Source organism: Numenius arquata, chromosome 1 (genome assembly GCF_964106895.1).
Source record: "Numenius arquata chromosome 1, bNumArq3.hap1.1, whole genome shotgun sequence".
NCBI classification, from domain to species: domain Eukaryota; kingdom Metazoa; phylum Chordata; class Aves; order Charadriiformes; family Scolopacidae; genus Numenius; species Numenius arquata.
The window spans coordinates 10,870,394-10,886,904 of record NC_133576.1 but is presented as its reverse complement, the minus strand read 5'-3'; the positions used below and the strand labels follow the sequence as shown (position 1 = coordinate 10,886,904).

The 16,511-nt window shown below is 38.8% G+C and overlaps 1 protein-coding gene across 1 annotated transcript in view; it reads right to left on the bottom strand.

The window, feature by feature from the left end:
• The window catches only part of MAN1A2 (mannosidase alpha class 1A member 2), a 146,248-nt gene that overhangs the window by 54,364 nt on the left and 75,373 nt on the right, over window positions 1–16,511 (bottom strand). Inside the window, exon 6 of the mRNA XM_074157379.1 lies at window positions 1,504–1,598. Within this exon, the coding sequence (XP_074013480.1) occupies window positions 1,504–1,598 (95 nt within the window). The remainder of the gene's footprint in view (window positions 1–1,503; window positions 1,599–16,511) is intronic.

Here is a 16,511-nt window from a genome sequence, read left to right as displayed (position 1 = left end):
AAGTCATAACTCCTGAACAACCTCTGGTTTAATCTAATTTGGGAGCTTTCACCTTTCAGGATCAGGTCTTTTAATTTCTGAAGTTAACTTCATTTTCCCGGAGATCACTTCTAATTCCTCTCATAAAAGATTTCAGTTATCAGTAAGACTACAATCAGTCTTCTTACTTATTTTTTAAATTATAAATTAGAAAGAGAAAATGTAAAGGAAAAACATTGGTAACAGAGCAGTATTTGTAGCTCTGACTTAAGACAGAACAACACCTTTTAAAAGACAGTAACCACTGTTTCCAGAGTGTAGAGAGACAGAATCATAGCTTGTCTCAGGGTTATTTTGGTATCACTCTCATAGAAAGACAAATTAAGTGTTAAATTATGAATACAAAAGCTAATAAAACACAAGTCGAAAAATTTTCCAAATATTTCTTTCAGGTCTTGTCTTTTACTGCATGTCAGCCTCATGGTAAGTGTTCTTCTACATGCCTGCTACGGTCACCACCCCCTGGCATGCCAGCCACTATTTTCTGTCACCGCTGTGATGCTGGCATGTTCTCTACATTATCAAGAGGCTTACACAGCAAATGCATAAACAATACCAGCACACAGGAAATTTCTGGCACTCCAATCCTTTCCCCTCCGCCTACTGCAAATCCTCCTCCCCGGTCCTGCCTTCCTGACTGTGCTCTGACGCCCAACCTACGTGTTTTACTGATAAGTATCCATACATCTACTGTTTACAGTTTCTTAAACCTCGCCATCTATGTCACTCTAGCCAGTGAACCAGACGCCTGTGCTGCCCAAGAAGTACACACAATCTGGACATGCATCTCAATTCAGCTACTATTTAAGAACATAATAAAAATTTTAAAAATGGCTTGCGTCAAAAACATTCTCTCAAACTCCGAGGGAAATCCCAGCATTGAACAAGCAATACAAGATAAATTAGACACGGCAATTCTCTTCCACGAGGCAATGCAGACAATCTAATTTAGTGTCTGACCTGAATATCTAAAGTAGCCTCTCCACCTCCATGGACTTCAGCACACTAGCCTTTATATCTAAGCTGAACTGTAAAATGAATTAAAATCTTCAGAGTCCCATAATTTTCTCAAACAATGTGAGTCTTCTAAAGGTAACAATCAGCTCACACAGCACATAAACCCCAGTACATTCAACCATGGCCTGCAAACAATTTTGGTTTTTAATGGGTCTTTAATGACTAAAGAACCAATAATTAAGCTCTAGGGTAACACATGGCATAATACAGTGGGTATGTTCCAATGTCACGTTGAATCAGAAGAAAAAAAATCATGGTCACAATTTATTGCAGTTAATGAGGTAGAATGCTCTGAACTCTATTAAAATTATTTTAAAGTGCCAGGAATGCCAATTTGTCTGCACCTTCTACAGTTCCACTATTAAAAATACCTGACATACATTATTACTAATTTTAAGTTGGAAGGAGGGGGAGTAACACACTTCCCCACAAAAAATAACTCATTACCTTTTCAGATTCACCATTGCCCATGGTATACCCGTAGGTGTGTTGAAGGCTGGAAGAAGTTTTCCTGCCAGTTGCACAGCTTTGATCTTGAAAACCTAAGATAGTAGGATCAATTGCAAATAGTTACAAAGACTGATTTATCTCCAAGAATTATAAAGACTGAAATTTCCTTGCCCCACCCACCTCTTTGTATTAGAAAAGCTTTACATTGTAAAAAAATATATTAAATTATCATTTATTTTTTACTTGTTCACTTTATAAATTTCATTAAGATTTGAACATGAAAAGAAAACTTGTAATTTTCATTTCTTTCCTTCCATGCTCTCCAGCAGTAGTGCTTAGGTTCCTATTAAAGAAGAATATCAATTCTCCTCCCACCTCCCTCCACCAATATTAGGAATTTCAAGTGCTTTCTAAAGAAGACTTTAAAGCATACTTTATATTTTGAAAAAGCTGAAAACCAAGAGACAACTCCCCCACACAAGTATTTTAACTTTTACAAACTTCCAATATCTTTTTAATAATATATGTTTATTGTGCACATAGAGTTCCTATTCTTTTATGAACATTTTCTACGCAAAACTATATATACAGTTTCCTGTAGCTTTTCCTTCATTGATAATGCATAAGAAAAGTAATTATAGGCTTAATCTTCCCTCTCAAGTCTGATTACTCATAGAAATTACTGACAGGACAAAACCTCTTTCATTTCTACTGTTGTTCCTACTTACTTTTGGAATATAAATATGTTCAGAGCCCAATGTTTAGTAGTTAAATGACCAACTGGGAAAAAATTCCTTCTAAGCCTACAGAAACCATCTTTTCCAAGAAGGCATATTTTGCAGATCCCTGTGTCATAAAACTGTTTTTACCAGCTAGTTGCTGGAATACATTTTAATTAACCCATTGTCAGTATTCACTACATGTCTGCAAAAGTATCTTCTTAATTTGGAGATAACATTGTTCATCAGTTTGAAGCACTGCACAAAAAAGAGCTACCATGCCCCAAAATAACGTATGCAACATGGACATACTATACAAACATTATCAACTACCTGACCAATACTCTGTAAGTGAGAAGAATAAGAGTTTTAAGAAGGACTACAAGACAGCTCTGTTGGCTTATACAAAAAGGATTTCTCCCTTTTGTGAAGTTTGTGGGAGGAAAATGGAAGAGATGCTCACTGGAGAAGCAAACTGAAAAGCAGCTGAAAAATCAGCAATAAAGAACATCCTTATTTTTCACATGAAGGTGGGAAAAGATCGATATCTTAATATTTGAGGAGATGACTAGTGAGACATGAAATAAACCCGAAAAGAATATTAAAGATGACATCTAATTGTATTTGATGCAGTGGAGTATGGAGAGATTAAGGTGGATCTGAAAGCAATGAGCCAGGAAAAAGAACTTTTACAGAGGTACTCTAAATGAATTTTAAGATGGGATATGTCTAAACTGAAAAAGAGGATACGTCAGAATATGATTTGATAGAATTGTGAAGTAACAGAAGCAATATGGCTTGAATGATTTTTAGCAAAGGTACTGACAAGATACAGTCTTTGAGAAAATGTGCAGAAAATTAGCAGTAAAATTCAGATAACACTCTGACCTTGAATAAAGGGTCAAGTCAGAACAGGAAGGCATAGTATAAGTAAGAGGTATAACACAGGTGGAGTCTATGGTAACTGGGGAAAAAGAAACTCTGAAGAGAACTAAAAGCTCTACCTTGGCCCAGTTACATATACACTACCTGATTTGCATCTATAAATAAATGTCAAAAATTCATGCTGAAATTTTAGATTTTAAAGTAGTCGATGGGTCAAGACCAGACAGAACTATCTATAGGGAGTCATCTAATGGGAGTTCCTCTACAGCGCAGACAAGCTTCAACACCTAATCCAGAACAGAATGATGGCATCCAGTTAAACGGTACATAGTTGGGAAAGACATTTATAGCATGAATTTGTTTAGATTCAGCTTTTGGATCCTGCACCCTCTGAAAGAGCTATGCATTATCATCTCATTCATTAATAAAAGATATTGAAACATTAGAGTAAGAATATTCAATGGGAGAACATCCCTAGAAACATTCTCACTAGAAGAATATTCTTAATGGCTAACTACTTACATACCACTATCCAGCTTTTAATCAATTTGAAATGTACTACGATGATTTGGGGAACAAACTATACTGTTTGGATGCAGTTCTTAGTAAGAGTGTATAAAGATTAAGCTGATCTAAACGTGCACAAATCTAAACAAGGGCAGTTAAAGCAAGGCGATCACCGTGCCAGCCATTTCAGCATGCGGGCAAAGCAGAGCATCAGGGCAGGAGCAGTAACTGCTGGATCAGACCAGCATGTTTGCAGTACCTGTCACCTCTGTTGGGTCGAGAACTCTACATACCACCGATTCAGCATCAGAAGGTAAAACTCTATTTAACCCTCTCATCCAAGACCGAATCCAAGGAAACGCTTAAAAAGTTGGCTGAAGACATGCCTTTACTTTCCAGTACTGCCATCTCAGTCCCATCTCACTGCTGCTTCTGGATAACAAAACCACCCAGCGCTTGATACAGCGTTTAGCGATGCAGACTGGAGTGAGAACTGACAGACAACTGCATAGGTTTTTATCAAAGTGATCAGAAGAGCATTTTTGGAGAGACGTAGGGAAAAGAAAGAAATGTAGCAAGCAGTGGTGAATGAGATGCCTTTCATAGGAGCCTGCAGATGTGACCAGGGTGCTCTGCTGAGCTCATTGAAGTGATTTCTTTTACTAAGTTTCAGACTTACCATAAGAGTAACAGTAAATGCATCAGCCTCTAGCTTTTAAATAACGTGCTGGCATCAGACAACAACGTTATTTATTATAGAGTAAGTATTTAGATTTTTTTTTAGATAGGTTGAACTGATAGATTCTATTTCAACCTTGGCAGTTCCCTGTTGACAGTCGACACATTTCAAGAAACACACAGGCAAGAACAGAGAAGAACAAAAAAATGAATGGATGCCTTGAAAATAAAGCTCATTAGGAGACAGTACAACAGTTAGGGTTATTTAGTCCAGAGAAAAGATGTTCAAGAGAGACAAGATAATGACTTTTCAGTATATAAAAGGGAAAGTAAATAATAATTTTTTTCTGTGGACAAGAAGAATGCAAATTAACACCAAAATGGAGCAAGGGAAAGTTCGTTTGTTATTAGGAAAAAGCTGGTGATAACTAATAATGAAACATGACTGTGACTGCTGCAGAGTCATCACTGCATGACATCTGCAACTATGAAGACTGACATGATTTGACTCTGCCAGGGAACAGGAGAATAACTGAGAATTATGCAGCTTCCTTACCACTCCTTCCAGCCATATTGCCAATTAATCAAACGGCTTGCACACATTCCATACATGTAAGAGGAAAGTTTTTTGTCTCAGGGCCTCGTACCTACTCTGTAGACCCACACAGCACCTTTGCAACTGGTGCATAAATCATGGAGACCATTCACCCCCAAGTTTCTTTGCTAGCAAAAGTTCCAAAGTATAGGACCCTATAACAGAGGGGGAGTCACAGAAACCACAAAGACAACAGCTCTCAAAGAAGGGCTGTTCCTGCAGGATAACTGTCATTGTTTAACCCCAGCTAGCAGTTAGGACCATGCAGCCACTTGCTCACTCCCCCCGGCTGGGATGTGGGAGAGAATCAGAAGAGTAAAAGCGAAGAAAAACTTGTAGGTTGAGATAAAGACAGTTTAATAAGTAAAGCAAAAGCCACGTATGCAAGTAAAGTGAAACAAGGAATTCGTTCACCACTTCCCATTGGCAGACAGGCGTTCAGCCATCTCCAGGAAAGCAGGGCTCCATCACACATAATGGTTACTCGGCAAGACAAATGCCATTACTCCGAACATCCCCCCCCTTCCTTCTTCTTCTCCCAGCTTTATATACTGAGCAAGTTGCCACATGGCATGGAATATCCCTTTGGCCAGTTAAGATCAGCTGTCCTGGCCGTGTCTCTGCCCAACTTCTTGTGCACTCCCAGCCTACTTGCTGGTGGGGTGGTGTGAGGAGCAGAAAAGGCCCTGAGAGCCTGGCAACATCCAAACCCACCAGTATGCTATCAACACCATTTCTCATCCCAAATCCAAAATATAGCACCGCACCACACCATCTGCTAGCAAAAAGGGTTAACTCCATCCCAGCTGAAACAATGACAATAACTCAATCTTTTCTCAAATGTGCATTCACGCTTGCATCAATTACAGAATTTAGCATGTAGTGGCCTGGAGACGTGAAGGTAACTGATCAGAGTCTTCTTAAAGTAAAGACCCCGTAACAGCTCTAGCAAGACCCCCTGTTTTGAAGACACACAAATACTGTTCTACGTAAACATGTGTATTAATCCCAGGATAGCTGTTCTGTCCACCCGCAAAATATGGACATTTTTTCAGAAAAGTTTCGGAAACTGCCATAGACTTGGAGAATTATTTCCACTTTACACGGCAAAAACCTAATACATTAAATCCACCAGTTTATATGGCCTTTAGTGGGCTAATGCTTCTTTCTGCAAATGCTGTAAAGCAATGGAAGGATTTTTTTTCCCCTCTATTAAATACAAATCAAGCTGTTTACAGCTAGAAGGAGAGAGAGTGAAAACTAGCAGAAAAAAGCAAAACCTAAACCCCAAATCAGATAAGTGGATCCCTCATTAAGATAAAAATCAATCAGTATCTACAAACTAGTGTGTACAGCAGACCAGCTGTGAGGGCCTGAATCATTTTCATCCATTGAATTGATGCTTAACATATCGAACCTGCCACCCACCCCACAAAATGAAAGCTTGCTCCTGAGCCTGTAAGGTCAACATATTCAGCAGAAAAGGCCTTAAAGATTTAGAGATGATTCTTCAAAAGCCTTATTGATGCACCCAGTGACTGCCAAGATGCATGCATACAACTCTTAGAAGACTATATTATGCTAATACTGTTGTGAGGTGTTTCCTTCCAGCACTATAGCCTCAAATGGCTTCTGTTCCTAACTCTGAGGGGGATTATTAGATGTTTTATACAAATAAAGCATCTCTTTCATTTATGCACATAGATCAGTCTTTAAGTCATTCTTCTTAAACAGTAATAAATGCCAGACTTCTACTTAATCTGATAGTTATTAACTAGTGAGTATCCATGGTCATGCAACGTGGCTGGTTCTGTAGGTTTGATAACCTTTGATCCTCGAAAAAACATCAGACAAAGAAGATATACTGCACAAGTTCATAAAAACGTATTACTCTCAACGTCAGTACTACTATTACTACCAAATCCTCCACACGTTTCCTTTGAGCACTAAGCATGAAGGTGATGAGGCAGACTTAATTACTAAATGCAGATTAAAAAAACCCAGAGCATGTGACAGCAATACAAGACTCAGACCCTTCAGGAAAATACTTAGCATTTTTTGGCCCAGTCTAGAATAGTTACCTTTCTGCCTTCAGAGTTCAATGTGCAGTAGTGAACTCTTTGCCACCTTTTTGTGGCTAACCACCCATTTAAAGCTCAACTTGTCAGCTGGGACTTTCTGCATGAGCAGAGATAGAAGCTTGTAGTGTGATTTACCGCTGAAAATCAAGATAAGCAGCATTGTCACCAAAAAAAAAAAAAAAAAAAAAAGAAAAAAAGGATAACTAGCTTAACAAGCATTGCTGTTTTGTTGCCTATGTATATATATAATTTACTGCATAGGAAGAAGATGTCTGTATGCCAGATAAACAACTCTCAAGTTCCAACACACTTTCCTACTTCAAGATTAGGAACTCCTGGGTTTTACAGTGTTCCTAGGGCATTCTCCATTGCAAGTGGGGGCCATCCTGCTACCAAGAAATGAAGAAATGAGTCCCTCTTTACATACTTGCTTCTAACAGATTCCACAGATTTAATTACAGAGGCATCTTGTGAGATGAGGGAGATGCAATAAGATTCTGGTAAAATTTCAGCTATCATAGCATGAACTGAGAGTGGGAGAAGACTTCAGCTATATTTTAAAGATGTCTGTGAGTGATGATTGAAGAGGTATGTCACATCTAGATTTTGTCCTGGAGAATGTAAATCCATGTTCATGTGAGATTTAGCAAGGCAGCTTCAAACTACAACCCCTATAGTGGTGAAACGATGTATAATTACATAAATCCAACAGCACCTCTTCAGCACTATAGGTCTATTGAGTCAGAGCAGATGTCCAATGAAAGAATATTTGCAGATACAGTAAAGACAGTGCCATAGCTAAGGTATTTGTGATGTCTTTGGTGAACTTTAATGATTACCAAAGTACTTGATGAACAACACTTAGCATTTCTAAAAAACTGAACATCTTTAAGCAAGAGAAGACTTATCATAGAATTGCTTGGGTGGGAAGGGAGCTTCAAGATCATCTATTTCCCACTCTCCTGTCATGCACAGGGACACCTCCTACTAGACAGGTTGCTCAAAGCCCCATCCAACCTGGCCTTGAACACTTCCAGGCAAGAGGCATCCACAACTTCTCTGAGCAACCTGTTCCAGTGTCTCAACACTCTCACCTTCCTAATATCTAATCTAAATATCCCCTCTTTCAAGTTTAAAACCGTTATCCCTCGTCCTATCGCTACACTCGCTGATAAGAGTCCCTCCCCATCTCTCCTGTAGGCCCCCTTTAGGTACTGAAAGGCTGCTTTAAAGTCTCCCCAGAGCCTTCTCTTCTCCAGGCTGAACAACCACAACTCTCAGCTTGGCTGCATAGGGAGATGTGCTCCAGCCCTCTGATCATCCTCATGGCCTACAAAGCTTGGTGACATGGTTTAGTGATGGTTTTTTATCAGGGTTAGGTTGATGGTCGGACTACATGATCTTAAAGGTCCCTTCTAACCTAAACAATACCATGATTCTATGGACCATATCTGGACCTGTTTCAACAGGTCCATGTCCTTCCTGCAAAGGGATGCTCTGTGAATTTATATCTTCTCTATGGCAGAAAAAAAAATGAAGTGAAAAATCTAAATCCATCTCAGCAGTCTAAGATCAGGGGCAAAAAAAACAGGAGACAACCCAAAGCTGGACTATGGTGCCAATTTAAAATGGTTATGGAGTCAGTTGGCTGTGCTTTCTTTACTTCCTCCTTTCAGATATTTGTGCACGTTGATGAGATTCCCCCAACTTTTCTCTTCTCCAGGCTGAACAGTCTCAGCTCTTTAAGCCTTTCCTCAGATGAGAGATGCTCCCTTAACCATCCCTGTGGCCCTTTGCAGGACTCTCTCCAGTATGTCCATGTCTCTTGTACTGGGGAGCCCAGAACTGGACACAGCACCCCATGCACGGCCACATGAGGACTCAATAAAAGGGAAGGGTCACCTCCCTCATCCTGCTGACAACATTCCACCTAAAGCAGCCCAGGATACCATTCAGTTCCTTTGCAGCAAGGGTACATTACTGGCTCATGGTCAATTTGGTGTCCACCACTTTTCTGCAAAGCTGCTTTCCAGTTGGTTGGCCTCCAGCATATATTGGTGCATGGGGTTGCTCCTCCCCATGCACAGGACTTTGCACTTGCCCTCATTGAACTGCATAAGGTTCCTGTCAGTCCATTTCTCCAGCCTACTGAGGTCCCGCTGGGTAGGAGCACCATGCTCTGGAGTATCAACCACTCTCCCCACCCCCCCATTTTGTGTCATCAGCAAACTCGCTGAGGGTATACTCTGTTCCATCATCCAGATCATTAATGAAGATATTGAACAGGATTGACTCCTGGGGTACACCCTAGTTACTGGCCTCCCACTACATTTTGCACCATTGATCATCATCACCCTCTGGGCCCAGCCATCCAGCCAGTTTCCAATCCACCTCGCTATCTGCTCATCCAGCCCATTCTTTGTGAGGATCTTATGGGAGACAGTGCCAAAAGCCTTACCAAAGTCTAGCTAGACAGTATCCACTGCCCTCTCTTCATCTCCCAAGCCAGTCATTTCATCATAGGTTATCAGTGTTGGTTGAGCATGACTTGCCCTTTGTGAATCCATGCTGGCTCCTCCCAGCAACCTTGCCATTCATAGGCCAGAGAATAGTTTCCAGGATTAGTTGCTCCATCACATTCCCAGGGATTCAGGTAAGGCTGACTGGCCTGTAGTTCCCTGGGTCCTCCTTCTTGCCCTTTTTGAAGGTAAGAGTGATCTAAGGGTGGTACCATTCATCTCATGGTGTCCAACAATACTCATTTAAACTGTAACCTTTTAGGCTACTCCACTTCTGTAAGGCATGCAGCTCTTACAGAAGATTTACACAGGCAGAGAGAAAGAAACTGGGCTTAATTCCTTAATTCTAACAGTCTCCAAAATTTTAAAACGCTGACAAATTCACCCTGAGGGAAGTGTAGGACCAGTTACTTCTGTTCATGCAACTATTGCTGGAGAACCCTCCTGTGCTATGAGAATTCTGGTCTCTCAAGAACAACAGGATAAAGTAGATAGTCCTTCATCCATAAGCATTACAAAATTGGCTGATTTACTCATTTCATGGCCCAATAAATGCTTCAAAAAAAAAAAAAAAAATCCCACCACCAAAACCACAAACCCCATACCAAAACAAAACAAAAAAAACCACCTCTAAGCAATTCAGCAAACTCAGAAAATCAATGTTTATGAACATTTATGACTTCTGCCTCCTGCACCCATTCTGATGCAGGCCTCTCTCTTCCCTTTAAAGATTTCTAAAGTGTTTTTTTGCACTAAAAGAAAAATGCCTTTGTAGAGAGATTTTCTGAAACTCCCTTAGTTTTCAAAACATGCAGACTAGGCTGACATTTTCTTTGGCCAGTAACACTGCACATGAGACTTCTACAAATACTCTTATAAAAGAAAAATCAAACTGTATACCTCACTGAAAGATACGTCTTTGTTGACAATCTGAAAGAATGGTAGGAAGGCAAGAAAGGCTGTCCAGTTTCAGATGATGCACGAAATTAGGTGATATAGCAGTTGCCTCTGATCTAAATATCATGGCTACACAAGTCTAGCTATCCTTAGTATCTCTGTCTAGAGATTCAGAGATTCAGCTTGTAAAAAAATTTTAATGCAGTGTATCAGAATGATCCTGACTTCAAGGAAAAAGCTGTAACTGCACTCTGCATTCTACTTCTGAAACAAAAAGCTCAGTAAAGTCCACAGGGCTGCACAGGTCCATTAACATACTCAGGTCTCCAGATCTCCTCTTTCCTTGAGCCTCTGGACTGTTCTGAGATAAAAATAAAAGTGAGTTTTTTTTCGAATACCGAATATAGGGACAGATAAAGCACTGGCAAAAGAGATGGCAAGAAATTAGCCCATCATAACAACTGATCTGGATGGACTGGACAACCTAAGAAAACTACCCTAGTGGAAGTTCCTAAGTTAAGAGTTTTACTGAAAAGCATTACAATCCCTATCTGATCATACTGTTCAACTACAGTCTCCAGTCTACAAATGAGTAGAAAAATAAACACAGAAAAATACTTATCTGCATTTAACTGATGCAGTTTAAAACAGATATTATCTGGTTGACTACAACTTTCCCTATTTACATTTTATAAATTACCAATTGTATGTTCAAATGCTGCTTCTTAGATATAGGATAATAAATACTATGGTGGTTTTCTACCATCCGCAAGGAAAGATTTGCCAGCAGAATTCTTAAGTGATACTATCTTTATCTGTTACTAAAGTTTTCCAAAGCTGCTTTCCTGGACAACAGACGTGAGGAATCTAGTTACTGTTGACTGAGGTATCTTAGGATCTAATGAAATATTCATTGGTTTCACACTATTGGTATTTTTGAAAAATCCACATGAGAAAGTTTGTGCATATATTAGCTTATTAGAAATATTTAAATTTTTTGCTGTAGAAGATCTAAACATAGTAATTTGGCATACACTGGACAACCAGCTAATCACATTTAAACTACCTGGCACTGGCTAATAATACCCCAATTAAACTGCATAATTTCCATTCACTTCAATAGTCATATCAGCTTCCTTGGCATGGGTTTCATGCACATCTGAGTAGAAAAGTTACACATTCTCCATTTTTAAAGGGCCTTCAAATCTGAGGCACTTTACACCAGTCAGCCAACATCACAGATCACTTACAATTCAGAATAAATGCAATGAAAATCTGGCATATAAATGCCTCCTTGATCTGATCATTCCAGGAAGATAAAATGCACTGTTTCTCATCCTAACTGAGCCAAAACCCATGACAGTTTTGAGTTAATTTTCTCTTCTATTATTATTAGAAAGTTGCTTTCAGTCCAGATAATTTTTGTGCTTTATCTTTCCTTCTTTTCATATCTCCGATTCTACACTGTAGGTTTCCCTGCACAAGCAGTATTAACCTGCCAGATTAGCTACCTTTGTAAATAAACTGTCACAGGACTAGATGTAACAATCTTGAATTTGCACAACATACTAATCACACTCGTGCCTAAGCATGCTCCAAGGATGTAAGTGGGATTTTAAAAGACTCTGCTTTCATGTGACGACTTCTTTCTGCAGGAGCTACTGCAGCACAGGGATCAAGATGTGAGAGCACAGACAATGTCTGGCATCCGGCTTAAATGTTCTCCCACTAGTTGCTGGCAGCAAGGAAGACTGATTTAAAGAGTGTGGAAAAAGGGAATGGAGAAAGATGAATCTGAATGGCCATCATGAAACCAGATTAAAGCGCCACTGAGCATATGGAGCTTTGCCAGAAAAAGACAGGGCTTCCAGTCCCCCACCTCATACAAGGTAAAGTGCCAAGGAGAAGTTGTTAAATGAAGAGAACACCAATAGGAGCTGAAGGGAAGAAACAAACAGCATCAGGAGGAGGAAGGACAGGAAATGAATGGAAAGCTAAACAAGACAAGACATAACCAGGGACCACGGAGGGAGTACCAAGAGTGTAGTTGTAAGGAACAGGAGTATGAGGAACATCTTGGGGAGTCCGACAAGGGAAGAACTCTTTCTCATCTCCAGAACATATTCTTCAGTCCTAGAATTGACCCTAATACATCAGCCTCTTAACATGCCTTTGTAGTCAAACACACTCAGGCAAAGCAAATAGTAAAAAAAATACTTTATTTTATTAATCAGTGATCCTTGGCATTTTGCCAGTACCAGTTGTTCTACTGAGTTGAGTAACAGACTGCATTATGTCGCTGAAGGTCCCAACCCAACTGATGATCCAGTCTTCTGTGGTTTTTACAAGGAAAAATGTGTATTAGGAACCCTACGAAATGGTACTGAAGTCAAGTAATTAAGCTGTTTGTGCCATACTTACAAGTCTTAGGAGAATCCTTTTCAAGCAATAAGAATTACCTACCCTCTCTGATTATTAATCTCTCTTGACACTGGCTTTTTTTGGAAATGCCTGCTCTTAATGCATTCTCCACTCATGTCAAATATCTCCTTAATTTCCCATGTATTTTTCTCTGCCATGTCATCTTTTTTGTCCTTCAGCTCTGTGCTTACACTGTATCAATTTCTACTTTCTTTCTCAGTTATTCCTCTGTCTCGTGTTTCTCTTGAATGTGCTGCCAAGTTTTCCATTTTAAATTAATCTTGATTTCCCCCTTTAGACTTTGCCAGAAATTACTCAGTCCCCTTTAGAGTGTATTTGCCCTTACAAAAAAGTTAAACAGAGACGAATTTACATACTGTTTCACATTATGTGCACTCATTATACACACAGCCTCCTTCCTCCTGTTGGTATGATGTAACAGATTACAATGCAAAAATAGAAAAAATAGAAAAAATAATTTTAAAAAATCACAGATCTTTTACATCTTCAAAAACATATGCTGTACACAATGTCAGATGCAAAGTATGTTTTGTTTCATTGTACCCGATGAAAGCGAGTAATGTTTTGTGTTTTTTTTTTTTTTTTTTAAATGGATGAACTGGCTTGTTTTCACAGATTTACAGACATATTTAGCTTATCTACACTTAATATATATTAGGACCAAGTTCTGACAGAAAGTGACTTGGCAAACAAAAGCTATGAGCAATAAATTAGTAAGCACCAAATCTTCATAGTTGCATAAATTCTGCAAGGCACTTGAAAAACCAGACATTTACTTTGAAAAATGGTAAGATAAATACCCTAAACTCCTGCAGCATAATTTATAGATCCTAGGGCCAGAAATAAAACAAAATTTCCTCCTTTTATGCCATGCAAACAAAAAAATCTAAAAGGCTTAGGCAACAATTTGGTCTTCTGTATAAAATAAAGCATAATTACCAAGCCACCTTTGTGTTTCTGTTAATAAGTAGTATTTAAGTGAAACATTTCTTCCAGATACATATCTGGATTGAGTCACATACAACATACTGACTATTCATGTGTCCAGCAGCATAACTATCAGTTCTCTGTCTTTTTGTGATTCTTCTACATTTCTGCTGTTTTTATCCATACTTTTAAGAACATGATAACCAAGACGTTTACAGCATGCCAACAGTGACCCTTTATTAATGACTTCAACAGAAAGAAATTCCTCCCCATATTCAAAACTCTTATTTATAAATCCAAATGCTCATAGGTCTTTTGCCATAGGATTTCATACCAAAAGTTCAAGCTGAGCTGCCTGCCTTTTGTTCCACATACTCTTGAAGCCACAGCTACTCAAAACATATTCCCTTGTTCCATTCCCATGTTGGTCTGGCCAACATGGGTTGTTGGCTTTTTCTTGTAACTTACAGCCTGCACCTTTGGCAACATTAAAATGGACTTCATTTATACAGGCCACGTTGACCAATTGATTAAATTTCCCCAGAGTTTCCTAGTCACTTGTCATTTCAACATGAGCAAATCTAGAGTCAGCTATAAATTTTTACAAAAATACTTATATTGTCAAATCCCTACTATACTGATGATCTCTTACTTTTCATTAACTGAATTAATTTCTGGGATGGGGAGGAGGAGTGAAATCAGACTAACTGGCTCACAGATACCTAGGTCACCTTAAACGACCTTTTCTAGTGTAGACATAGTTGTGTTCTTTTGGTTTAGGCACTTATCTCCAATTTTATATTTTTAATTTAAAAATTAGTGTTAATAGGCTAGACAGCTCCTTGGTCATTTCTTCAAAGATTTGTCAGCTGATTATCCAATTCACAAATGTTAATACAGTACTACTGCAGACATCTTAGCATCCTCTTGATTCCTGACAGACTAGAAGATTTCACCATCTTTATCATGGGATAGATGAACATATCATTAGAGGGAACATGACTTTTGCTAGTATTCTTGCAGCATTCATTACATTTATTTAATTTTTCTTTCACAGTACCTGTTCTTGTCTAAACAGCTTGTAATATTCAAACTCCTTTTTAAGAGCATAATAGCACCGAATGAAAACAAGCTCTAAAAGGCAAAACCAGCCAAAGATGCCTGGTTTTAAAGTGCTATCATGGATAGAGTTCTTTTTTTATTTTGTTTTAAAATAAAATAAAAAAATCCTACTGGAAGAACTGTGTTTTCATTTGACGAAAAAAGAATGCCATACTTCCTCTCTGGATCAGATCAAGCATGAAAACCCTCAGTGCAGACACTAATGTAGGAGGAAAGAACATAGGAAAACTCAGTGGGTAGAAATTAGTACGTTACTGTGTCAACAGTAATAGCAATAAATGAATGTCTGGAAAAATAACAAGTAAGATACTGTGCTTGCTGTCATTGCTGCCCATCAGCATCAGTATGACTGTTAGACTACTCAAGAGGGAGCCAAAAACTAATAGACATGGCATGGAAGTGGTTACAAATGGTCTATTCTTAGCCCTCTACACAAACATGACCAAAGAGTGAGTTTTAAGAGTGGCTATTACTACATAGGTATTGTACTTTCCGTTGCTAAAACAGCTAGTCCTTTATTCCCACCAGTTAAAAACACGTTATACCAAAAGGCAAACATTCCCCATCTGGCCTAGAGGAAACAAAATTGCAATGGAGTCTGTTTTCCCCCCCTTTCTTCCTCCTGGGGTGCTGTGGGGTACAAAGATGCAGCAATAAATTGGGCTGTCATTTGCCACTCAAGAAAACATTTAGTACAAGCTCAGTAAAACTGAAACTGCAGAAGAATTACAACCTGCACTGCAGCAAGCAGTGGCAATGCCCAATACATGACAGCACTTTAAAACTCAAGAAAAAAAAAAAAAACAAAAAACATTTCAGGCTGTGTCCTGTTAAGGGACCAGTGAGCTGTCATGACCACTTATGAATAAGCAGCTCATCTCCTGGCAACAAACTGAAATCTCATCTTTATTGGATAGGACCTACACAATGCTGCTATCTCTTCCAAGATTTTAAAGCCTTGAAAACTTAATTTAGATAAGCCCCTTTGTAGGTACAGCCAAGACTTCTGCAAAACCAGTTCACAAAATATGTTGTCTTGCTTACTGAAGACCTATATTTTATACACTTAGGTCAGTTATTGGGGATATCCATAGGCATATATAACATAGTCTTGTTAAGGAGTCTTCCTGAACAGAAGAGATGCTGCTTGTCAGTTTCCTGGAAAGGATTAGTTTGATTATTTGTTAATAGAGTATCAAGTACTTAACACCCCTCACTATTTTAAATGACAGATTTCAGGCTGGATTTATCCATGCGAATTATATTATTATCTTGCCCAGAAAGATATGTCATTTTGATGGTATTTATAAAGATGAGAAAGACAATCATGTAAAGGAACTGCTTTTTATCTAAGGCTGGCAAAGGTAAACACTGAATCATTAGTCTTTTTTTTATATTGCAAATACCATAAATAGCTTTGTTCAACAAAAATAAAACAATAAGCTATCCTTTTTATTAATAAATCAGCAGCAGACAAGAACACTTTGTCATAATGGTGTGTCCTCCTGCCACTATCACACAACAGTGAATAATATTCACTTTGTTTTCCTTACTTAATGTTGTTTCTCAAGCACAGCCATGTACCCCACACAACAACTGACCCTCTATCCATCTCTGGGCTTCTATCATTCCA